Source organism: Prunus avium, chromosome 3 (genome assembly GCF_965620075.1).
Source record: "Prunus avium chromosome 3, drPruAviu1.hap1.1, whole genome shotgun sequence".
NCBI lineage: Eukaryota > Viridiplantae > Streptophyta > Magnoliopsida > Rosales > Rosaceae > Prunus > Prunus avium.
Window position 1 is genome coordinate 35,696,665 of NC_142286.1, and position 27,133 is coordinate 35,723,797.

Sequence of the window (27,133 nt, forward strand, 5' to 3'; positions counted from 1 at the left end):
TTTGTTATCTATAAGTCAGAAGTGAGTATGTGCAAATTTACAAGCTAGCTTCTAGCTGCAGCCGTTTTATTTTGGAAGACTGCCCCAACTCAATCTGTGAGTGTGTTTGTTTAATTTTCTTTTTCTTGTTTGTTCTAACGTATATGCTCGATTGACATAATACCACCATGGGTCAATTGGCAGATTGAACATGGCAGCTACAACTGTCACTGGTGCAATCCCTAATCCCCCAGTTCTTAACCAGTATAACTATGAAGATTGGAGTTTCCGGGTAAAACTCTACTTGTTAGCGGAAGATCTTTGGGACGTTGTGGAAGCCACCACTGAACCTCCTAAACCAGAAGATGGTGAAGCTGAGTTTAAGGCTTGGAGGAAGAAAAATGCCAAGGCTTTAATTGTAATCCAAAATTATTGCGGGTCTGCTAATTACTCTTTAATCTGGGGCACTAAGACCGCCAGAGCTGCCTGGGATACTCTGGCCGAAAAGCTAGAGCCAGCTGAAGGTACGTAGTCAAAACAAGCATGCATGTTTTACACCTAAATGACTCTGACATATCACGAAGCGCGGCATCTGTATATATATGTATGGTTCGATCTAGGTTACTGTATTTTCATTTTTTATTTTTATGATGGTACAGCTGCAGTAGTAAACATTATTTGACTGTGCACAAGGCTGAGTAAAACTATAGTGCATTTTCTTCCTTCACAATAGGTAGAATTTTCATATTGTGGGTGCTTTACGCATTTGTAATTGAATTTTTAAGTGTTTACTTGTATGTGTATGATTGCTAACAAATTTTTTCATTGAGTGTAGGACATATGTGGCATAAATTTCTCGCAAACATATTAAATGTTTAAAAAAAAAAATTGAAATGGTCCCTGAATTTATGCTTGATTTCCATTTTGATCATCTAACTAAATGTTTCAATCCATTTGGTACTCCAACTCTCTCTTTTGTGTTAAATTGGTCACTCCATCAAATTTGTTGTCAAATTAGGAGTCAATTTGTCAATTTGTGCTTTAATCTCCTCTAAAACAACCATTCCATCTTTGTAACGAATATTTCCCTCCATAAGACGTTTCTCTTATAGGATAGAGTTTCAATTTGGGGGAGAGAGTAATGGCTTATGGAGGGAAATGTTTGTTACATAGTTGGGTTGGTCGATTTAGGAGATTAGTGCCCAAACTGATGGTTTTACCCCTCAATTTGATGGTAAATTTGATAAAACTTGATTGGTGGGACCAATTTGACACTAAAGAAAAAGTTGAAGGACCAATAGAGTGAAAAATTTAATCGAATGACTAAAATAGAACTCATGCATAAGTTCAGGGACCATTTCAGTCAAAACCCAAGTATAAAATTATTGTTATATTTCCTTCATCAATTTATACCTGGAGGGGGCAAAATGGAAATAAAAGCATTTGGACCTTAATTAAAAACTCAATGGACTCGAACCAATATAGAAAAAGAAATGGACTAAATCCAATACCACCTTAAGCTTTTGAGTTGGGACCCAGATGCCAATTGTGTCTATAGAATTACTCATTTTGACTTAATTAATTGATATATTTTCTTATCATGTGTGCGATGCAGAGGAGTTGGTGCTGTTGGTGCCACAGGAAGACTTGAATATCAATCCGACTTCGAATGATGGTATGTAATCTCTTATCTAATCGTTAACTTATCCACTGACTGACAAGAATTTTGAAGAATTTTGTTTGAGTTAGTTGGACGCTGACATTCTTAACAAATAGTAATTTATAGTAAAACAATAAAAACTTGGCAGGAAATGAGAGTAACACCAGCGACTTCAGCGTTGGCCAAACGTAGCCCTTGTTGAAGACTACTCTGGGTTGACCGTTAGTACTATATTATTTCTGCTCTTTATTTAAAGTTATGTCCCATAATTTTATTTTTTTTGGACTTCATATCGGTGCATCCTATTTCTATTAAAGAGATTGTACATAATATAGTAAAATAATATGTTCTCCTAACATCACATACCTATTAGAGATATTTAGTCATATACCCATTCTTAGCACTAATAATATAGATAAACTCTACACCATTTAATTTTTATAAACAAACTAAAAAAAAACCCAAAAAATGACAACTAACCCTATTGAATTTAATTTTGATTATTAAATTACTTTGATGCCCTATTAAGTGTTTTGGGCTTTTTTTAATGAGGTTTTGGGGTTGGGTTTGTTTTAAGAAATCAATGGCAGTTTTGTAATTTAAAAGAAGTTAAAAGCCTTTTTGTTATATTATAAATGGGTTTTGCGTGTGTTTCTAAAGTCCATTTCATATAAGCTTTTTTTTTATAATTTGGGCTCATATATCTATATATATAAAGCAAAAGGTAAAGAATGATGAAACATTCAAAATACCAGAAAATGCCATTGGTTAATGCAAACATTAAGAATTGAAATTATTAATTAAATGAGGATAATATGGTAAATTTACACTTTTCATATTAAAAAAATTAAAATTAAAAGAAAAATATGATAATGGATCCTATTTTTATGGAACACAACTACCCATTATCTTTTTTAATTCTAAAATAAATTTTTAAATTTTTAAAAAAAGCCTCTCGTAGGCGCGGAAGCGCTTGCGCAAAGGCTAGTTGGGTATAATAGTGAATCTCCCTATTTATTATTATTGTGTATTAAAGAGGTATGGTAAAAATAATGTGTTCTTATACCGTCACTCATTCATTATTGTTGTATATGCACATGAACTTCCATGTTCACGACACAAAAATCACTATATAGGGGAAAGCTCATACATCAAAAGGAAACATTTAACGTATGATTAGTCATTTGTTCTTGTGTCGATAACTTGATAGGTATACACGTACGACCTGGTTCAGCAGTTTATGATATTCGCATAAATGTTGAAAACGTTGAAGATGACCTAGTTAGTGAAAGGGATCTCATAGTTTGCTCAGGTATGATATATCCGAAAAGTAGCATTATGGTTTTTGCTAGTAAATATTGAAATGAATGTGATTGCGTGACATAATTACATGATTGTGTGTGTAACAAAATTTTCTCCTTAAAATGGCTCCATAGAGTAGGACTTTACACAGATCAGCAGAGAGTTCAACCGATCACCGTACCAGACTTTCAGTAGGTCAAAATCTTTTGTTAACCGATACTTTTGGTCAGTTTGGTTTGGTACAAAACTTTTACTGGTATTTTTTATTTTAATTTCTAGGTTGAATAAGGCCAGTTTTGATTGTTTTGAAGACCAACATTGAGGTTAAAACTTAACATTGTGATCAAAGTATCACATGGTTTATTTATTAAAATAAACCTACTAAGCACTTAATATATGTGGGTTAGTTCAGCTGATTAGGCAATGTACCTGCGTCCTTATACCTAAGTTTGTGTCCCTCCCCGAACGTTAGAGTAGTTTAAAATAGCATATTGTCAACAAAAAATTAAACTGATGAATACCTATTTATCATCATAACCTATCAGACGCATCAATAAGAACATAGCAATGTTAGGCATGCTATATTTGCATACCACCTCATGTACTACCTCTCTAATGCAATGGGGCCCACTAATAGATGTGTTACACAAAATAATATATAAATGTGGTATGAATAGTACTTTTTATAAGAAGAAGAGAGGGAATTATAAGGGTGTGGGATAACATGTTTTGACGTGGCCCACTAACTGCTCCTCATATATGTGTAAAATTTAATAATATGAGCACAAAATTTGTGATTAGAATATTCTCTAATGCAAATATATTTTAATTTGCAATAGGTATGGGTATATTGCGAGGACTTGTTCCAAATCCCCGTAACCTTTTTGGTACGTATGTTAAATATCCACACTTTGTTAATCTTTTCCTTCAATTTTCAGTACGTATAATTCTATTATCTTAAATCTTATTTTGGTCGTATTCTTTTGAGACTTAGTAATTAATATTGTTTTATTTATGCCATCCTAGGAATTAATCACATATATAAGATGAAATGGACCCACGAAAGAACATCTGAAATTCTACATTCCATGTGCGAAGTGGTAAAGGGTATGAGTCTTAAACAAATGCAAGGGAGTGTCGTGCAAGCAGCAATCTTCGAAGCTATTAAACAAGGGCATGTTGAGTTTGTTTGTGAGATATTTCGAGCAAATCCTGTAATGACTGGGCTCACTGGTGAAAATGGGAAGAACATGCTTCAGTTTGCCATTGAATGTCGTCAAGAAGAAGTCTATTTCTTTTTCTATAAATTGACCGGAATGGCGCCTAATATGGTAATGGGAATAGATCAGTTCAACAATACGTTGCTACATGCAGCAGCGAGTTTATCCCCAATTGCACAGCTTAATCATATCCAAGGTGCCGCGTTGCAAATGCAAAGAGAATTACAATGGTTCAAGGTCAGAATTTCTCTACACATTTCGAGGATTAGAAAATATTCTTTTCTCTTTTTTTAGTCGAAAAGCATATATTCGAGGATTAGAAAATCAGTAATTGCTTCAACGAAATACAGGAGATTGAAAAAATTGTACCTCCCAAGGTTCTTGAGGCTGTAAATGATACAGATGGCATGACAGCACGTGATTTATTTACTAAGAACCACAAAGAGTTGGCGAAAGAAGGAGAAAGATCGATGAAAGAGATAGCAACTTCTTGTACGGTTGTAGGTGCTCTTATCATTACCATCATGTTTACTGCAGCATTCACAGTTCCAGGTGGAAACAACGGAAATACAGGCATGCCCTTGTTCTTAGATAAAAAGTTGTTTAAGGTGTTTATAGTTTCTGATGCCCTATCACTCTTTTCTTCCACGACTTCTGTAATGACATTTTTGGGAGTCCTCACCTCACGCTATGCCGAGGCTGATTTCCTTGTATCATTGCCAAAGAAAATGATTATAGGCCTTTTCACCCTCTTTTTCTCCATAGCCACCATGATGATTGCGTTTGTTTCTACCCTTTGTATTATGTTGGGTGAAAAGTCATGGATAGTGATTCCAATCACTTTACTTTCTAGTGCTCCAATCGTCTCCTTTGCATGGATGCAATTTCCCCTTCTTGTTGATATCTTCATTTCTACTTATGGAGCAGGAATATTTGCCAAAAAAGGCAAACCTTGGGAAGTATCAGAACCTCTATTGACATGAATCGATCTGTCTGATTCTTAAGGGAAGAACTTGTATCAATATCTCAATTTCAATTCAAACATGGATTATTCACATTTGGATTTTTATGTCATTTTTGCTGATATTTCTTTCTATCAATTTTAAGAAAGTTTTATGGACTTGTTCAAAGAAATAAATGATGTACGTACTGTTCCGGTTTCCATAATAAAACCCAACTTGAATGTTTGTATCTTCTTTTATTTTTTATTTTTTTGTATAGCTTGTTTGTATCTTCTTTCGGCATGAACTTCAATTTTTGTTTATGCGATGCCCAAACGTTGATACAGGGTTTAGTTTCCTTCGTTTCAAGTTCTACTATTATTTCATGCCCCTTTTATTGTTATTAATTCTGCCTAATTAATGGAACCCAACAATCCTATTTTGTGACCTGACACATTCTTTACACCCACATACAATTTTAGTAAAATTAAAATGCTTTCTCTCCAACAATCACTTCTTCCTAAATTACCCGCACTAATCTTGGGAAGTATAAGGGAAGAACTTGTATCAATATCTCAATTTCAATTCAAACATGGATTATTCACATTTGGATTTTTATGTCATTTTTGTTGATATTTGTTTCTATCAATTTTAAGAAAGTGTTAAGGACTTGTGCAAAGAAATAAATGATGTACGTGTTCCGGTTTCCATAATAAAACCCAACTTGAATGTTTGTATCTTCTTTTATTTATTTATTTATTTTATAGCTTGTTTGTATCTTCTTTCGGCCTGAACTTCAATTTTTGTTTATGAGATGCCCAAACGTTGATACAGGGTTTAGTTTCCTTCATTTCAAGTTCTACTATTATTTCGTGCCCCTTTTATTGTTATTAGGCAAAAAGTCACTTTTGGTCCCTGTAGTTTGCCACTTTTACCACTTTGGTCCCTGTAGTTTCAATTTGGTCAATTTTGTCCCTGTAGTTTCAATTTGAAGCAATTCAAGGACAATCCACAATTTCTTTTAACTTCTGTTAGTTATAGAGGGGTAATTCGGTCAAAAAAATTCATTGATTTTAAAAATAAAAATTAAAGACAAATAAATATATAAACAACCTCAAATTGAAAAATAAAATTTTTAAAAAATAATAATAAAACCAGCCAAACCCAGTTCCACCAAACTCCCCACGCACCAAAAATATAAAACAAAAAAACAAGACCAAGAACAAATATATCTTGAAAATAAAATAAAAATAAAAATTCTAAAAAAGTACAAACAAGAACAAACCAAACCCAGAAAACGCCATCCCCATCTCATCATCCCTAACCCCCATACCCACCACATAGAATTCCTGGAAACATAAAGGCAGTCTTTAAGGTATTCCTCTTCCACTCTTTACCCCTGAACATTTTGTACAACCATGAAAACCCACAAGAGAACCATGGCAGTCATGAGACCTTGGTTGGAAGGAGACAAAAAGCCTAGCAATGCAAATATCATGGTTACGAGTGTCATTCCAAAGATTTGAACCCCCGTCCCAACGTAAACGCAAAGCAAGAAAAAATTTATTGGTGCCCTAAAAACATCTCCATCAACAAGCTTCTATCTAGTTTCTTCTTGAGCCTCCTCTTGGGTGTCCAATTCTTTCGACCAAGGTGGGAGGAACTCACAAGCGTCTCTTCCACTCACCCATGGTGTGGTGACGTTGTCCTCCTCTTTCTCGTTAGAGCCAGAGCCATGACAGATGTGGGTCGAGTTTCTCCCATAGCTCTATCGATGGGTTGGTTGGATTGCGACCTGGTCGGCCTCGCCTCCATTAGCTTGTCAGATCTGGTGAAGCGACAGAGAGGAGCGAGGGGTGGATCTGCGTGTGTCGTGTCGGGGATGAGTGCGGGGAGGTGGTAGGTGGTGGGTATGGGGGGAGGTTGGGATGGGGGTTAGGGTAGATGAGATGGGGATGGCATTTTCTGGGTTTGGTTTGATTGTTCTTGTTTTTTTTTTTTTTTATTATTTAACTTATTTGATTTTTTTGTTATTTTATTCTTTAAGATATATTTATTCTTTTCTTTTTTTCTTTTTTTTTAAAGTTTTGGTGCGCGGGGAGTTGGGTTGGGTTTGGCTGGTTTGTTTTTGTTTTTTGTTTTTTGCAATTTGAGATTTTTTATTTATTTATTTTTAAAATGAATGAAATTTTTTAATAATTTGTTTGACCGAATTACCCCTCCATAACTAAAAGAAGTTAAAAAAATTTGACAGAAATTGAAAATTGTCCTTGAAATGCTTCAAATTGAAACTACAGGGACAAAATTGACCAAATTGAAACTACAGGGACAAAATTGACCAAATTGAAACTACAGGGACCAAAGTGGTAAAAATGACAAACTACAGGGACCAAAAATGACTTTTTGCCTTGTTATTAATTATGCCTAATTAATGGAACCCAACAATCCTATTTTTTGACCAAACACATTCTTTACACCCACATACAATTTTAGCAAAATTAGAGCATCGGCAATGATGCTCTCTATTTCTTAGCTAAAATTTAGCTAAAAATATAAGAAAACTATATTAGGAGCTCTCTAAAAAATTTCAACTCCAACCATACTCCCTAATTTGGAGAGTCATAAATGCTATAACTCTTTTTTGATTGGTCCATTTCTATTAAAAAATAAAATAAAAAATAGTTAGCATTAAATAAAGGTTTGAATGACAGGACCCGCCCCGGATTTCCTCATAAACCGGGACGGATCCCGTCTAAAAATCCGACATTCCGCAGATGCCGGGCCTACTTACTAAAAATCGAGACTTTCTACCAAAAATTTGGCAGAGTCTCCTCTGTAAACAGGACAAATCCCAAATTTCAAACCTGTCAAAACACAGATATTTACAACCCAACAGCCAGCATGCATTACACAAAGCATAATGTTACAAACCATAGCCTCTGGCCTCAAAAATCACATCCTAACAGGGCGATAACAAATCAAGTCTAACATAATTCAACAAACCAACAAAAATGAAGTTTTACGAATTTACAAGGTACAGAAGCTCTATGAAAGCTCGGAGCACTGCAGTTCACGGTTCAGGGCACACGACATAGCTCTGCTGCTCGTTCCAGTCAACTACTGGTTGTGAGGCGCAAAATAGAAAATTGTGAGTGGACAAAACAAAGTTTAGTTCAATTTAAACCAAAGTAATATAACCCCACCGTTAGAAAACCATGCATGAAACCAATGCATTAAATCCATTATATTCATATATATATATATATATATATAGTTTGCTCAAACCCGAGCTAAATCCGAAATCCAGTGAAACTATGAACCCATCCAAACCTTTCCTTACCAATCTTAAAACAAACTCTCGAAACACGTGCCCACCGGCACGACGAGCGGGGAAGTATCCTCGCTCAAAAACAAGAACAAATGTATAGCTATATATATATATATATATATATATATATATATATATATATATATATATATATAATAGAGATATAATATAGGTATACGACACACCTAATTGTACCGGGGAAACAATCCAATAGGGGATTGTTTGACTAGCTCACACTTATCCGGCCTCAAACATCCATGTGGCTAGGGATGAGTCGTCCACCTGGGGGACTGACACTCTAACCTAGCACGTACGGACGAAGAATCAAGACCCGTACGCCTAGAACCGTCCTACACGTGCAGACTACCCAATCAAGGGTCTACAGCAACACCCCGTTAGGGCATGCCCCGGGTTCCGACATTTTCAAGTATCACACATTTCCATAATCCGGTTACAATTCCAGGAGGAGGTACACGGGGTAGTGCTTATAGCACTTCAAACCGACAATCGATACTCACATCTTTCCACATCTCATAATAACAACCCCGTACTTCCCACACATAGCCCACAAAGATAGGTAGCAATTTCTCAAATATCAATTTTATATACTCAAGATACTTAGAATGTCAAAACCCAGAAAATATACCAAATACTTTACGAAAATAATAGTTTCACTTTAAAGCACAAATTGACTTTCAATAAATCCTTAAATTCTTATGCATGCAAATTCCAAGATAAAACCATGCTATTTATTTGAAAACAAAGTCCACTCACAAGTAATCCCAAGCTGCGTGACCCTGAGAGGGTCCTGCCTGCTGTGAAGGCGGAGGCGGATTACTTATTTCAGAATAGGAACACGATATTAAAATCCAACTCTTCAAAATAAGACTTTAAAGTAAAATCCTAAATTCCTGGGTTTCCCTTAAGTACGAGGAACGAGACGTCTTTACGGTCCGACTAAAGGTTTCAAGCGTTGGAAAAGTCTCGGAAGACACTCGGTCAACCGGACGGTCAAAACTTTAAGTTGATGATTTGGAACATCCGGGGCTCCGATTCACGATCCGCGAATTCCTATACGACCCTAGGAATACCAGGAACAACATACATGAAATTGGGTTTGATCCAACAGTCCAAACACATCAAACCCGAAAATCACAGAATATGTCTAATTCGTTCGAGGCCCAAACGATATCCAAATTGAGATCCGTAAACTCCTACGTGCTCGTGACAACACAAGGATCATTTTAGGATAAAATGTGACCTCTGCCGGACTGCCCACGTGCCGCCCTAAGCGCCGGCAGCGCGTGGGTGGCTTGGTCACTGTGCAGGTGACCGGAACAACTTAGAATCTTGGCTTCAAACTCCTATCCTAGGTAATACCCCTAATTTGGAGTCTCTTTTGTTCTTGGGCATACCCCAAATTCTCGACGGAAGTGGTCGGAATTTCAAATTGAAAACCGGATGAAACCTAACTTCGAAAATTGAACTACAAACTCTCAAAATTTCTGGAAACCTATTCAACAGGCAGCTAGAGCACAAAAAATAGTTGAGAATCCATGCCTCACTCAACTGATTTGGTGGAGAATTGAAGGAGATCGAAAGCTTGGAAGTTAGGTAAAAAATCAAGTGTCTTTTCTGCAATTTCCGGTGATTCTTGTGGCTGCCGGCATCGGAGATGGCTTGGGTTGCGTCGGGGAGGTCGACTCGGTTCTTTTGCCATCGGTCTCGTAGCTTGCCGTGGACGGTGGCCGGAGTTGCAGAGAGAGGGAGGAGAGTCGACGGGGGAGAGAGAGAGAGACGCGCGGGAGAGAGAGTGATTTCTGATTTTTATTAAAATTTTAATTTGAATATAATTACGATTTTGCCACTAGGGGTAATTATCTCGTATTTTCTTCGTTACAACTCCAAATCGAGTCCACTAAGTGTCTACGGACTCGGCTCAGTACCACCTTCCTAAAAACATCACCCGTTGCTCCAAACTCTCTCCGGATAAAAATTGACCCTTTTTGCCCCCACTTCAAGGGTAAACTTGGAAATTCCACTTTTAATTTAATTAAATCCAAACTTATTAATATTTTGGGTTGGGATGTTACATTGAAATACTTATTAAATAAAGCAGCATTAAATTCTAGGGAGCCACTAGGAGTCCTTTCTCTCTCCTCATATTTAGGAGCTCCTAGAGGACTCCCTATTTTAGGAGGTGGATAGGGAGCATGGTTGGAGTTGCATTTTTACAATGCCTCCCTAAAATTTGTCTGAGGAGGTGATTTAGGGAGCCCATTGTAGATGCTCTTAAAATGCTTTCTCTACAACAATCACTTCTTCCTAAATTACCCTCACTAATCTAAACTCATCACACATCACATAACATGCACAGATTCATAATGAGAGCCTCGCACAATCTTGTAAACTGAGTACTGAAATGGTGGAGCCAAGATATAGATTGAGTCAGTCAATTCTTATTAACAAGGAAACTGGAGGGCAGACTGAATGAAGAACTTCTAAAACAGAAAGGACCATTATAACTTAATAATATTAATTAGAAGTGTATTGAACTGTTTGATTACTTTGAATATAAAGACTTTAGTAGACTGTCGGTATCCTACGAGCATCTATAATAAGTTCTCTAAACCACCTTCTTAGACAAATTTTAGGGAGGAATTGGATAAATACAACTCCAACCATGCTCTCTATCCACCTCCTAGGAGCTCCTAAATCTGAGGAGAGAGAAAAGACTCCTAGTTGCTCTCTATAATTATGAGTGCTACGATTTCCACCCCATTGTCCTATTTTCCCACCCACCTTATCTTCAAAATTTTAAAGACAAATTTACCTCTTTGTAAAATGACTTCTAAAACCACCCTCTCCCTCATCCCAACGAAACCCCGACCACCCCACCACCCACCACACATCCGAACCCCACCTCCTCTCTCCTTCTTCTCTCTCTTCCCCTCTCTTTCTATTCAACAAACCCACCCTACTATCTGTCTTATCTTCCCCACGCACCCATCCACCCTACCCCTCCTTTTTTCTCCTTATTTCTCTCCTCCCTCCTCTCGACAGCCACCCCTATGAATGAATGAATTCTTTATTTTTCTTTCGTTTATTATTTGGTATGGTTTTAGGTTGAATAACTCAAGGGGTTATTGGGTTTTGGATTGGCAAGGGGTTGAAGGTTAGCATGCTTTCAATGAAAGCAAGGGCATGCTGTAGGGACTTGGGACTAAAGGGTATCTTTCGAGATTTTTTTGGATTTCTGTGTTTTGGTTCAATTAATAATGAAAGGGTATTTTAAGAATAAAGGTGGGTGAAAAAATAGGATTGTGTTTTTTCAAATTTACATGGTGGGTGAGAATATAAGGTGGGTGGGAAAATAGAACAAGATGGTGAAAATAGCAGAACTCATAATTATTGATGCTTAATTTTATGCATATTTTAAACTTTTAATTAATGCTAGTGACATCTGTCAAGGATGTAAATTCTCCCATTGTTAACCTTGGTTAACTTTTATGGGAGAATTTTAAAAAAATTAATTAAAAGGGGCCCACAGCCCTCTCTCCCCTTCCTTCCTCCTTTTCCCCTTCCTTTTTTTTGTCTTTTCTTTCTTTCAGCCTCTCCCAACCCCTTCTCTCTTCCTCATTCTGTATCTCTCTCTCTTACACTCTTTGCAAAAATATAAATGATTATTTATTACTCAAGTTAAAACAACTCAACCCCACTTCTTTTTTCCATTTCCAGAAAACCACCATAGGCGGCGACCTTCATCCATTTCAAAAAATAGAAAACCAGAGGGTTTAGATGTTTTATTTGAATAGGATTCATTCACATCTTCATCAACATTGAAGTTTAAAGAGAAAAAGGTATAAATCTAGTGCCGAAAATGCTTGATAACAAAACCGTTGATTGTTCTCACAAATAACAAAGCCTCCATAAATAACCAGTTTTGGGATGAATGTTCTCACAAATAACCAGTTTTATTAGCTGAACTTCCAAAAGCATTGTCTCTAATCAAACGCAAATAATTCGTTTAATTAATTCCATCTTATATTTCCCAAAGCAATCGGGAGGCAAGGATATTCGGCCCCTCTCAAAAATAAATTCAAAGAATCCGTGCAAAATGCAAATTTGAGAAAGCCCACAAATCATTCATAACCAAACTACAACAAAAACACAGATGATGAATAGAGTCACAAGTAAGTAAATGAAACAAATTTCTTCAATGAATTTGACGAGCATATTGGTGAGGGAGGAGAGAGAAGTGTCGGGGGTCGGGAAGGAAAGAAAAAAAAGGAAGGGAGTAAAAGGAGGAAAGAGAGGAGAGAAGAGAAGGTTGTGGCCTCTTGTTTATTTATTTTTTCAAATTCCCACATAAAAGTTAACTAAGGTTAATAATGGGACAAATGTCACCCTTTGATAGTGGTGGTGAGGATACACCTCTAGTTAATGTGGTGAGCAAAAATCTCCCTAACCAAAGGTTCTTCTTCTTCTTTGTTCTGATTCTGAAGCAGACTGTGATATACGTGTAGGGCAAGCAGAAGGGATGGTGAAAATGTGCCCTCCATGCACAGGTCAGGAACAGAGATGAGATGTGAGGAGAGAGCGCGTGGCAGCGACAGACAGTGAGGAGAAATGACAAGAGGGAGGGATCAATTGGCTGCCTGTCCAATAAGCCAGATGGTCATTGAATTGAAAATGAAATAGAACATGCCTATTTCCAAATTTCCCATATTTGGTGTCACAATTGAGCTCCTGGTTTTTGGGAAGGTTCTCTCTTTGTTTTTCAATCCAATGGTCAAAATTGTCAAGACACTTAATACCATTCACTCTCCCAATTCCCCCAGTTTTTCTTTTTTGTTTTATTATACAATGATTCCATCAAGGGACCTAGTCTGTGGGCGCCTCATGTTCAACAGTAATATATAGATGTATTGATGGTTTCTTGTAGTTGTGGCTCTACCTAATATATAGATGTTAGGATGAGTTTTTCTTGATTCGGGTTGAATCACCATAGTAACCGTGTGTGTGAGTTTTCGTTTTTTCCTTTTCTAACTTGGGCAAATATTTATTAATTCTTGAAGTAATTATTCTCAAGTAAAAAGTCCACATTAACTATTAACAGGAAAGTAGGGGTGGGCATCAAAACCGGAATACCAAAACCGTGCTAAACCATGCCAATCTAGTGCCGTCCCGTTTGGTGTTGACGTGTAAACGAGATGATACCGTGTCATCTCATTACTGTTTGGCACGACATTGGTTCCACATTTGTGATCCCGGTTGGTGTCATACCGTACCGAACAGTAAATTAGTTTTAGTAATTCCTAATTTAATTTCAGTTCTAACCCTATCTGAGTCCACAGAGATTTTGTCGACTGCCTCTTTGTTTCTCTGCGTTTTTTCCCCTTTCCTTTCCTCTGTCTGATTCTTCTGTTCTCTTCTCCTTTCTCAATCAAATTGAATCCGTTCCCAACTCCTCCAACATCAATCGATTTCATCTTCTTCTCCTCTTCATCCTCCTCTCTCTCTCTCTCTCTCTCTCTCTCTCTCTCTCTCTCTCTCTCTCCAAAACCAAACCAGTGGAAAAGGAAAGCCCCAACCCAAAGTCTCTCCGAATTTCTTCTATGTAGAAAAATCAGGGGTTTCAGTGGGATCTTCTTCTTCAAGCCTGTTACCCTCTGCTACCAATTTCGGTCCGATCTCAGATTCTCAGGTATTCATAATATATAAACTTGTTTTGGTTTGCAATTATTTGTTTTCAAATTTGAGAAATTGTTTTGATTTTGGGAAGACATGAATTGGTTTTGTAACCATGCGTGGGAAGACATGAATCTATTAATTCCATATGGTATAAATTCTCTTATTATTTAGGATGGATTGGTTTTGATTTTGGGAAGACATGAATTATTGACATGCATATGGGCTAGGCTACTGTCAGTTTATGTATATATATATGGGCCAGTACCTGGTATCAGAGCCAAAAGTCCCTAGAAGAGTTGTTAAGTTTAAGGTTCTAACTAAGTTGTAGGTTTAATCTTCTGGTTTTTCTGTCAAGTTTCCTTTACTCACTAGTCATCGAGTTGTCTAGCTGTTAGATAGGCTCGTTAGCCGTTGCCCGGTAAGCTAAGGCGTTGAGAGACCTAGGCAGGGACTAGCAACCTTGAATTAGGAGGAGAACAGAAGGAAAGCATAAAACCCAGAATATTAAAATGGCAAGCCTTAGGAGAATCTTGTCTATCCGTTCTTCTGGAGAAGCAAGCTCTAGTAACAGTTCTAGCCATAGAACCCTAAGAGTTAAAAACTCTCAAGAAATAATCATGCGGGACGTAGAAAAGGAGTTGTGCAACTGGGATATACCCAGACTACCCATCACTGATATATACTATAAAGGATCCTTCAAGTTCAGATCTGATTACGCAATAAAAACTGTTGAAAAAACGATATCTGTCATTGATAAAAATGATAGTTTTCAGCTATTCACCCAGAGTCAAATCGACCAGCATCTGGATAGAAATTATAACTATTTGCACATAGGATTGGTGCAGGTAGCGGTGAAACCACTTACCAGAACAGGATTGCCCAGTTCAATCTTGCTTTGCGTAAGAGATAGTGTTTGTGCCTGATAAATCACGGCCACGAGCTGGCCGAGGGAACCCTTTATCTCGGCCCTGGCACTTGTTTGCAGAGGCTGAAACGCAGCATTTTGCCAGGGTACTTCGCCTTCTTGAAAATAAAAGAAGGAAATGCTAAGGCATGATCATCTCGGCCTCAAGCATAGGCCGAGGCCGAGGCCGAACAAATTTGCGGCCAAGGCATTAAAGGCAAATCATCACGTGACAGCAGGGTCCCAGGCTTCATTTAATGAAGTAGTGCCTGTTTAATGCAGCAAACCCATTGGCCACAAATTAGCATTTAATGCATGAGGGAAGGTGGGAAGTGACTGAAGTCAGGATTTGGTGATGAAGATCAGAGTGATTAGACGTGGACATTGTCACGAAGATTCTGACAGCTTGAGATGTTGGTTCACCAGCTATCCATGCAATAAATGCGTCTCCACGGCCAGAGATTCAGAACCAACGATTAAATACGGCGGCCGAGATTCACCAGGATTTCTGGGGTCTCATCACCATACTTCACGATCCCAAATGTCGATTGGATTGCCCACTTGCGCTAATCAGACTCCACTATGCGTAAATTCAGCCTCGATTACTCATCCAGGGACTCTTCCTATGAATACAAGACTCAAGCTACATTCAAAAGGTTCAAACACCAAAACAAGCCTCCCACGGAGCAACTTATTTTCTTCTGCAATGCACTTTCAATATCTTTACTTGCTTTCCTAGGAGTAGTGTTAGGTTGTAAGCAGAATCCATTCATCAATATATCATACGACCCTTGATTTTCAAGGCGCCGGAGCACCATCTCTGTTTGTTCGCTCACTCACCCCATATATCACACGACCGTCGCTCCCTGAGCAGCGCGCCGGAGCACCGCCCAAAACCCACCACCAACACCATCACTCAACGGCCTTGTAGTTCAGGCCGTGAACCTAACAGCCGAGACCAGTTCCTCTCTCGGCTACAATCGTTTGACCAAGAAGACAGATCAAACAGGCGCACCATTCACTCATCCAACGCTCATCAAAACATCAACGCACGGTAAACCGTGCTGGCACGCCCGCGCACAACCGCACCGCACCCAAAAGCAGGAAACCCCGTGTTAACGCATGTCCCCTCGGCCCGGAACTCCAGGCCGTGAGATTTGCGCGGCAGACAAGGCCCTTCGGAGATTTATTTTGCCCAGGCCCTTCGGATGTCTTCTTAATACGATGCCTTGGAAAAAATTGGATTAAGGAAGGGAATATTACTTTATAATATTTATATAAGGATTACGAACTCCACCATCATACGTACCTCCTCCTTTGGATGATGATACGTGGAAACAGTGATTATGGACACTGGGATACATGGAAATGGATATGGATTTGATATGGTCTGGATATGACGGAACCCGGGGCATCCTTGATGGGATGTCGCTGTAGACCCTTGATTGGGTAGTCTGCGCGCGTAGGACGGTTCCAGGCGTACGGGTCTTGATTCTTCGTCTGTACGTGCTGGGTTAGAGTGTCAGTCCCCCAGTTGGACGACTCATCCCTAGCCACATGGACGTTTGAGGCCGGATAAGTGTGAGCTAGTCAACAATCCCCTGTTGGATTGTTTCCCCTGGTACATGATGATGGTGAGAGGTGGGTGTTATTATATTTTACATATGTATATGTGGTTTTGATTCTGGTTTGAGATTTATGAGCTTGTACATGTATGAATGCTTGAGCCCTGGATTGGGAAGTGTTGTACGACAACATACGCCTTGGATAGGGTATGGTTGCAGGATTGAATTGATATAAAGGGAAGAAATTGATGATATGTTCATGATGTTTTGTCAGGTTTGGAGTGGTGATAAATCGGTAGTGTATCGTTGATTCTGCTTTAAATAGTTGTGGTTTGTTGATGAGAACTACGTGTGGCTTGATCCCTTGTCCAAGGGTACGTAGGCAGCCTAGGGTCTCACCAGGTGCAGCTGCAAAATATTATTGTGTTTAAAAGGTTTGATCGATTCTGTGTGTGTGATTGGATTCGGATGTGGTTTTCGATGTGATTGTTGGTTCTGTTTCGAATTATCTGAAGGCCGGAGGCCTATTATGTGATTGCATGATATTAACTTGTGCATGCTGCCAGTTGGTGTTTTAAACTGTGTTTTGTTTGCATGTTGAAATTTTGGGGAAAGCCAAATTTTAGGGGAGACTTTGCTGAAATTTTGGTAGAAAGTCTCAGTTCTTAGTATGTGGGCCCGGCATCGGTGTGATGTCGAAAAATTCCCACAGGATTCGTCTCGGGTTCCGAGGAATTCGGGGCGGGTCCTGTCAACAAAACAGCCTTTAATGTCCCCTTTGGACATTATGAATTGAATGTTTTACCGTTTGGATTGAAAAATGCTCCCTCTGAGTTTCAAAATATTATGAATGATATATTTAATCCTTACACAGCCTTCACCATTGTTTATATTGATGATGTTTTGGTTTATTCTAATTCTTTAGAACAACACTTTAAACATCTGAATATCTTCTTGAAAGTTGTGAAGCATGCAGGGTTAGTGGTTTCGGCAAAGAAAATGAAATTATTTTCTTCAAAAATTCATTTTTTGGGACACAATATTAATAAGGGACTAATAGTTCCTATTGATTGAGCAATATCCTTTACTGAAAAATTCCCTGATGAGATAAGGGACAAGCAACAGTTACAAAGGTTCTTAGGAAGTCTTAATTATATAAATGATTTTTATAAAGATTTGGCTCAAAATTCAAAATTGTTATACCAAAGGTTGAAAAAGAACCCAATTCCCTGGTCAAAAGAACACACTAAAGCGGTGAGGAGGTTAAAAATTAAAGTCAAAGAACTTCCTTGCTTAGCCTTAGCCAACCCCGAAGCCTTTAAAATAGTAGAAACAGATGCTTCAGAAATCGGGTATGGAGGAATCCTAAAATAGAAGGTCAATAATTCAGAACAACTGGTTAGATTCACTTCTGGAGTTTGGAAACCGGCTCAAAAGAATTATTCTACTGTTAAGAAAGAGATGCTAGCCATAGTCCATGCTGTTTCTAAATTCGGGAGTGATCTTTTAAATAAAAAATTCTTGATAAGAGTGGATTGCAAGGCTGCAAAAGACATTCTGTTTAAAGATGTAAAAAATTTAGCATCAAAACAAATTTTTGCAAGATGGCAAGGAATACTTTCTGCTTTCGATTTTGATATTAAAATTATTAAAGGTGAAACTAATGCGCTCCCTGATTTGTTAACACCAGGAGTTCCGGACAAATGACTCCAGGTAGGAGCTCTTCAGGAGCTCTTGCTAGGTCATCCCCGTCTGATCCAAAGCCCTTGATGACTTCTTCTCCATATAATAAGGGTAAGGAGAAGCAGATTGCTGAAAATCCATTCCGTGAGTATATGAATATGTCTGTAGCAATTATTGAAATGAATGATTTGGACAAACATCCGAATTTTCTAGCTGAAAAATATTTAAGGGATAACCTTCCTCCCTTAAATAAGCCCCGTCTATTCTATGAAACTCTCCTAATTGAAACTAAATCTGTTAATATAGTTCATCGTCATAGAGGTGAAAATACCAACACGATAGCCTTTTCCAAAATCTAAATTCTAAATGTTATTTCCTTGGAAGAATGGGGTCCTAGCCCTGAAAGGGCTAAAAGATTTATCCATCCTGAAATTAGGCCATATTCATATAATTTCTGGGATTATAAAAAAGCATGGGAATATGTCTTATGTTTTCAAAATCAAAACTATTCTCATACTTGGTTTATCCAATTTAAGCTTCGGGCTCTGAAAGAACTATCGAATTGGTTCAAGAGCTTTTTCCTTATCTGGGGTCCTACTATGGAATACCTTCCTCCTAAAATTAAGGAGTCTTTTCAAATGAAATTTTGTAAATGGAATAAGAATCATCCTGATCAGAGGACTTTGTTCATGTGGTTCAGGATAATGTATGAGCTACCTTGGATATTAAATGGGAATATGTTATCTCGGAAGACATTGATGAGGAATGGACCTATATTCCTAACTTAGTTTGAAGTATCTTAATTCTTTGGTGGGACAAATTCACAAGAGACCATTTAGTTCCTGTCAAGATTACCCCAGCAATTATTCCCTCCTTTGATCCTGTTGCTGCTCAGCCTTTGGTCACTTCTTCTGCCAGTCTAAGTGTTTCACAAAGGCTACAGATGCTGATAGATCAGCCAGGCTCTTCTTCATCAAAAGAAGATTTGAAAAAGAAAGTCCTCGAGATCCTGGATTTAGATGACGAGTCGATGGCATCAGCTTCCGCCACTCAACCTGAAGATGAGGTGGACCCTTTTGCTAATGAAGACATGCTTGACCACTTTCATCCGGATCTCCATTCGGATCTTTATGGTGGGCCTAAGTAATATTATGTCTGATAAGAAGACAATTTGTGTTTACTGTAATTTTTGATAAAGCTTTTTACTTTTACGTTTTCTCTGGTAAAAGCAAGATGCTCTTGCTTTTACTCTGTTTTTATTTGCCTTTTGTAAGAGTCTGCCTTTTTCCTTTTTTGGCCGTTTGCGTGAAAGTTCAGCCAGAATCATTAAAGTGAAGATGCCGCTCTACTGTAGGTTGCTTTGTGATCTTATGTCTCAAATTGACACGTCAACAACCAGGAGGCTTTAAATGAAGGGCTTCTCCTCCTCAGTGGAGCACCGAAAAAGATCGCCTCTCAAGCAGAAAATAAACTTTGTATCATATCATAATCAAACCCAAAGTAACATCTTCTTTAAGGTCAACAAAGCTTTTCATTCTATTTTAGCAATAGAAAAAGAGGTTGATAAATTGTTTGTGTTACCTGAGATGGCCACTGGTTCAGAAGCAGAAAAAGTGTTGATTGATATGGCAAGCAAAATGAGAGAAAAATATAACAAGTACTTTGTCAAATTTGAAGATATGAATGTGCTGTTGGTTGTTGCTATGGTTTTGGACCCTAGATTCAAGCTTAGGCATGTAACACATCTGTTAAAGAAGGAGAAGTTTGATGATGCAGAAGTGGAAAAGAAAAAAAAAACCACAGAGATAAAGGAGGTGTTGATGTCTATGTATGAAGAATATGCACCTAGATTGGATGGTGGAATTCACATGAGAGGTGGAAATGTGAATTCTGCTCCACATACAGTGAATGCAAGTTCAGAAGATGTTGATGATATAATGGATGATTGGATAAAGGTGGTGGAAGAGAGTGAAGAGGCTGTGGTTGCACATGAAGTGGATACCTACTTGCATGATCCTTTGGAATTAACAACCAAAGAGGTCTTTTTTGACATCTTGTTGTGGTGGAAGCTCAATGGTCCTAAGTACCCTGTGTTGGCAGCTATTGCAAAGGATATTCTTGCCATTCAAGTATCAACAGTGGCATCTGAGAGTTGTTTTAGCACTGGGGGAAGAGTAATTGATGCATTTAGGAGTTCATTAACTCCTAGATCAGTGGAGGCATTGATATGTATGCAAAATTGGTTGAATGGAGATGACATTTGCACAAATTTAGAAGATGAACCTACTCCTGAAGAATATGAGTTTTATGATAGTGTTGAATTAGGTATGTTTACTATGTTTATTAATTATTACTTTATAATGTTGCATTTATTTTTAATTTGATCTTAAATGTTTAGGCTTTTTAATTGTTTATTATTTTATAATGTTGCATTTGGTTATAAGAACATGTGTGGATTTATTTTTTTGCAGAATATGCAAGTACTGAAGCTGCTGCCACCAGTACAAACACATTTGGTGTAGATCCAAAGGAAAAGGGACATGCCATTTAATATTTCCATTTCTTGCTTTGAAGTTTGTACTTAATTTGGCTTGATTTGTTTTGTAAAAGTCTATGTGAGAGATTTCCATTTCTTGCTTTGTAATTTGACATGTCTTGAACTTGAACTCTTGATTGATTGTTTGTTTTATTTGTTATTAGATTTGATTTTCAAATTTGATTGAACTTGAAAATTTGCAGATTTGATTGAACTCTTGTAAAAGTGAAATTCCCTATAGAATGGCCAATCGATCTGTTTCTTAATACTTAAACACCACAGCAAGATTGAAACACTGCAACAATCCTGTAAACAAAAACTCCAGAATACGCAGCGGAATAAATTCAAATAAAAACGCAAACAATTGCACAAAGGGACACACGATATGTTGACGCAGTAAAAACCTCAAGATGAGGAAAAAAACTGCGGGCACTATGCCGGAGAACAAATCACTATGAGAAAGAATACAAAAAGGTCTTACAAGTCTCAACTCACAAAACTAACGCTCACAAGGCAGACTTGCCTACTCGCCTTTGCTACTCAACCCAATCAGCAATCTTGTCTTCCTTTGTCAACAAGAGATGGCACAACTCTGGTCTCGACTGCTCACACCTCAAGGCACGATTGTTGATCACCAACATGCATAATGCTCATGAACTCACACATATATGAAAAGATGATGATTTAATCACTCATGGAGGCTAACAAGGAACAGCCACATGAGTTTTCAATATGAACTCTCAAAAACTCTCTGCAAATATTTTGTCGTGCTTTTTATTCAATGTTGCAGACTAGACAAACAAAACGGCTAAGTTCCTTTCTTAAATTACACGCTTAAAAACTAGGTCAGAGACCAAAAAAGGATTTTAGCAAAAATGGGCTTTTTAACAAATAAATTATTTCTTTAAAACAAATAAAGCCACTTAATTAAAAACCCAATGTAAAGACAACATAACCCTTTTACTTAAATAATACCACCGTTAAAAAACTCACTGATGTCTGGCACTGGATTATGTAAGACTGAAACCATATATCAGTCTTGTACATCTGACAGCCACTTTTGATGACCTTACAAATATGCAAATATGAATGCATGTATGCAAAACATACCTTGGCATTGTCTCTGAGCCACACTGATCCAAGATAGCAGAACGTCACTTGAAAACTGTAGGTTACACTCAAAGACCTACTCTATGTTTTTGTAACATGAAATTGCCAATATACCAAAAATTGGTCCTAACAATCTCCCCCTTTGGCATTTCCTATACAAAAACTCTAGTTACCAAAATTGGTCCTAACAATCTCCCCCTAAACCAATTACAAGTGAGTGAAAAGAATTCCTCAAACATGACCACTTGCAATAGAGAAGGTAACCTGAATTCTGCACCACTAAACCAAAAATAACCAGTGAAAAGCATGTATGACTGAAAATACAATAAGTAAGTAAAAATAAAACTCAGAACGTTTACTCCCCCTTTTTTGGATAGGCAATGGCAAACTCCCCCTCAAGTAAATAACCACTTGCAAATCAAATAACCACTCCCAGAAAGAACAATGGAGGCAAATGTTCCAAATTATGAATTCTCCCATGAATGTATGAAAAAACACATATAATAATGAATGAGCAATGAGGCACACAAGATATGAATTTCTCAAACCAGTGTCACAAACGAGATTTTTAAGCAAAGCTTGTAAGGAGATATCAAGTCAAAATTGAAGAGTAACAATGAAAACCCAACGCATCAAGTGTTTTTAAATATCTCTGCATGTTAGGCAACAACATATAATCAAGGTGAGCAGAAGTTCACAGGAGTCCTTGGTGTGAAAGTGAACCAATAGAGATAGGAATGACAATGCACACAAGCTTATTTCAACAGATTCACAATTGTGCTGTATTTTTATTTTTTTTATTTTTTTTATTTTTATTTTTATTTTTTATGGAGCACAAGCCACAACGTTATCAAGCTTTCTAGTGACCTGTAACAAGTCTTAGGCCAGATGCTCCCAAGCCAGAGGACTTTAGGGCACTAAGTATATCAAGGATACTCCATGGGCTTAGCAACTCGAGTCAAAAGGCTTCAAAGTTGGGACAAAATATATATATATTTTTTAAATGGACCAAGCCATCCCGTATTCGACGCGACCCTCGACACTGGTTAGGTAAGAGGTCCGGCTACTTTGGGATAACCTGAGTTAAGCTCCAAAGATATCGATCATTGTCGTTTAAATTAAAATCTCGCAACATAGGCATTCATATAGCTCATATTGGTGTGCGTGTGCAAGAACCAAGGAAAGCCTATGAGAATTATGGCTCAGCAAGGATTAATGCTAGAGACTAACATGGAAAAATATCTATCAACTGAGAGCATGTGTCTCACAGTTAGTCCCTCATTCTGACTAGAAAACCAATCTCAGTTCAAAGAAATACAAGCTTATGATAATGGGATTGAAAATGCAGTGCAATGATGTACTACTAAGCTACAAAAATAAAACAGAAAAATACCATAATTTGATAAACCTATTCGACATGGGCATACAACAATGAAATTTGAATGCAAAAATAAAAAATAAAAAGTTAGAGAGAATTCATTCAATGGAACAAATACCAAGAGACTTCCTGAGTGTTTCAAAACGAACAGTGTCTAATGGTTTTGTAAACAAATCAGCCAATTGTTTTTCTGTGCAAACAAACTCAAGACTTACTACCTTTTCTTCAACCAATTCACGAACAAAATGATGCCGAATATCTATGTGTTTTGTTCGTGAATGTTGAACCGGATTTTTGGAAATATTTATTGCACTCAGATTATCACAAAAAAGAGTTGAAGTACCTTGCTGAATGCCATAATCACTCATCATTTGCTTCATCCATAGTAATTGTGTGCAACAACTTCCGGCAACGATATATTCCGCTTCAGCTGTAGACAAGGAAACACAAGCTTGCTTTTTGCTATGCCAAGACTGTTTGTGCCTAATAAATCACGGCCATGAACTGACTGAAGGGGCCCCTTTTTCTCGGCCCTAACACTTGCTCGTGAAGCTAAAGCGCGGCGTTTCACCAAGATGTTTGGCCTTCCTAAAAAGCAAAGGAAAAGTTGCGAAGGCATGATCATCTCGGCCTTGATTATAGGCCGAGGCCGAAGTCGAACAAAATCACGGCCAAAGGTACTAACGTCAGATCATCAAGTGGCAGCAGGGTCCCACGCTTCATTTAATGAAGCAATGCCTATGTTTATTGCAGCAAACCCACTGGCCACGAATAAGCATTTAATGCACGAGGGAAGGTGGGAAGTGACTGAAGTCAGGATTTGGTGATAGGAATCAGAGTGATTAGACGCAGACATTCTCACAAGAATTCTTGCAGTTTGAGAGATTGGGTCACCAACTATCAGAACAATAAATGCGTCTCCACGGCCAGAAGCGCAGAACCCATGATTAGGGCGGCGGCCGAGATTCACCGGGATTTATGGAGTCACACCACCATGCTTCACGATCCCAAATGTCGATTGGACTACCCACTTGCTCTAATCAGGCTCCACCATGCAGATTTTTAGCCTCGATTACTCCTCCAAGAACTCTTCCTATAAATACAAGGCTTAAGCTACATTCACAGGGTTCAAACACCAAACAAAAGCCTCCCACGGAGCAAATTATATTTTCCTGTAATGCACTTTCAATATCTTTACTTGCTTTCCTAGGAGTAGTGTTAATTTGTAAGGAAAATCCATTCATCAATATATCATACGACCCTTGATTTTCAAGGCGCCGGAGCACCATCTCTGTTACTCATTCATTCACCCCATATATCATACGACCGCTGCTCACTGAGCAGCGCGCCGGAGCACCGCCCAAAACCCACCATTTTCACCACCCCTAAACGGTCTTGTAGCTCAGGCCGTGAACCTAACAGGCGAGATCAGTTCCTCTCTCGGCTACAATCGTTTGATTAGAAGACGAGTTCAAGCAGGCGCACTACTTGACCATTCTATCCACATCAACATCTCGACGCACGGTAGACCGTGCTGGCACGCTCGCGCACAACCACACCGCATCCAAAAACAGGAGGCCACATGTCAACGCACATCCCCTCAGCCCGGAATCCCAGGCCGTGAGATTTGCGCAGCCGACAAAGACACAAGATTATTACCTACATAAAAGCACCCTTCAGATGTGCTCTTCTTATCATCAACGTTTCCAGCCCAATCCGCATCGGTGTAACCTGCAATTTCAGAATTTGAGTCAAATGAATAATATATACCTAAAGTTGGAGTACCGCTTACATATCTGATGATTCTCTTGACTGCATTCAAGTGCGACTCCTTTGGATTTGCTTGAAAGCGAGCACACACACCAACACTGAATGAGATGTTAGGTCGACTGGCTGTTAAGTATAAGAGACTTCCAATCATGCTTCGATAAAGTGTTTGTTCTACACTTTTTCCAGATGGGTCCGCATCAATTTTGTTGTGTGTAGCCATGGGATTCCTTGTTGGTTTGGCAGAGCTCATACCAAATTTCTTTACCAAGTCATTTGCATACTTGGTTTGAGAAATAAAGATACCATGATCTTGTTGCTTGAATTGCAGGCCTAGGAAATAGCCCAGCTCCCCACACATACTCATCTCAAATTCGCTGCTCATAACTTCAGTAAATTCCTTTACAAGCAATTTAGACGTAGACCCAAAAACAATGTTGTCGACATAAACCTGGGCAACAATCAAATCCTCTTTGGTCTTTTTCACAAACAGAGTTTTGTCAACAGCTCCTCTGACATACCCTTTATTCAGCAAATGGGATGACAACTGATCATACCAAGCCCTAGGGGCTTGCTTCAGCCCATAGAGAGCTTTTCTAAGACGATATACATGATCAGGATTGTAAGGATCTTTGAATCCTACAGGTTGTTCTACATATACCTCCTCCTCTAAAATCCCATTTAGGAACGCACTTTTCACATCCATCTGGTGTAGTTTGAACCTCAGATGACAAGCTATAGCTAAAAGCAATCTAACTGATTCAAGCCTTGCCACGGGAGCGAAAGTTTCATCGAAATCCAACCCTTCAACCTGAGTATATCCCTGTGCAACCAACCTTGCTTTATTTCTTGTAATAACACCATTTTCATCAGTTTTATTTCTGAAGACCCATTTAGTACCTATCACATTCGAGTCCTTGGGACGTCAACAAAAAAAATTCCTCTTGCATAGCCATGATCCAATCACAGTCAAGAAGTGCTTCTTTTGAATTTTTCAGTTCCAATTTGGAAAGATAGCACAAATGAGTTACCTCTGCAGCGACTTGGCTTCTTGTCTTTCTTTGATCATTTAAATCTCCAATAATATCATATGGTGTGTGGTCCTTTTGGACTTGCCAAGCACCAGGTCTAAAAGGAGGTGAAAACATATCTTCTTCTGCATGCATTTCATCATTAATGTCAGCAACCTTGTCCTTTTCTTCTTGCCTAGGAGCTGCTGGAATAATATCCTTATCATCATCTGCACAAGAACCAAATGACATATCAGTATCATTGACAACAACATTAATTGATTCCATTACTGTACATGTCCTCTTGTTAAACACCCTATAAGCCCTGCTAGTGAGAGAGTAACCCAAAAAGATGCCAGTATCACTTCTTGTATCAAACTTTGCTAGGTTTTCTCTATCTCTATAAATATAACAAATGCTGCCAAAAACCCTCATGTGCTTTATGTTAGGTTTTCTCCCTTTCCAAAGCTCATAAGGAGTTGAAGTTGTGCCCGGTCTAAGATATACACGATTTGCTGTATAACACGTTGTACCAATAGCTTCTGCCCAAAACTTTTTCGCTATCTTAGCACTTGTCAAGATCACACGTCCCATTTCAAGCAAGGTGCGATTCTTCCTCTCAACCACCCCATTATGTTGAGGTGTAATAGGTGCTGAAAATTCGTGCTTTATTCCTTTCTCTTCACAATATTCAGCAAAGCTTACATTTTCAAACTCTGTTCCATGGTCTGTTCGAAGTCTCATGACAGTAACATGCGAAGAATTTTTCTCAATCTGAATTTTGTTACATAAGCCACGAAAACTCTTGAATGCATTAGATTTTTCATGAAGAAAATCAACCCAAGTAAAACGAGTAAAGTAATCCACCAACACCAACATATACTTCTTTCCACCTATGCTCTTAGTCTGAACGAGACCAACTAAATCCATAAGCAGCAAGTCTAATGGCTGGGATGTTGATATGTAGGATATGCTTTTGTGAGCACTCTTGACTTGCTTACCTAATTGGCATGCACCACACACTCCTGCAGACTTACCACTTAGATTTGGCAGACC

General features: G+C 38.3%; 2 protein-coding genes and 1 pseudogene across 2 annotated transcripts in view; 2 read left to right on the forward strand and 1 right to left on the reverse strand.

Annotated features, from left to right (window-relative positions):
* LOC110758249 (uncharacterized) overlaps positions 1-27,133 on the forward strand; it is a 44,391-nt gene that overhangs the window by 2,328 nt on the left and 14,930 nt on the right. The window contains exon 2 of the mRNA XM_088251089.1: positions 184-503. Within this exon, the coding sequence (XP_088107215.1) occupies positions 191-503 (313 nt within the window). The 5' untranslated portion in view covers positions 184-190. The remainder of the gene's footprint in view (positions 1-183; positions 504-27,133) is intronic.
* LOC148296048 (uncharacterized) lies at positions 3,785-5,144 on the forward strand. Its single transcript, XM_088250113.1, has 3 exons — positions 3,785-3,828; positions 3,968-4,398; positions 4,512-5,144. The coding sequence occupies exons 2-3, from the start codon at positions 3,988-3,990 to the stop codon at positions 5,142-5,144; spliced, it is 1,044 nt and encodes a 347-aa protein (XP_088106239.1). The 5' UTR covers positions 3,785-3,828; positions 3,968-3,987.
* Positions 23,286-25,524, reverse strand: LOC148296049 (secreted RxLR effector protein 161 pseudogene; annotated as a pseudogene).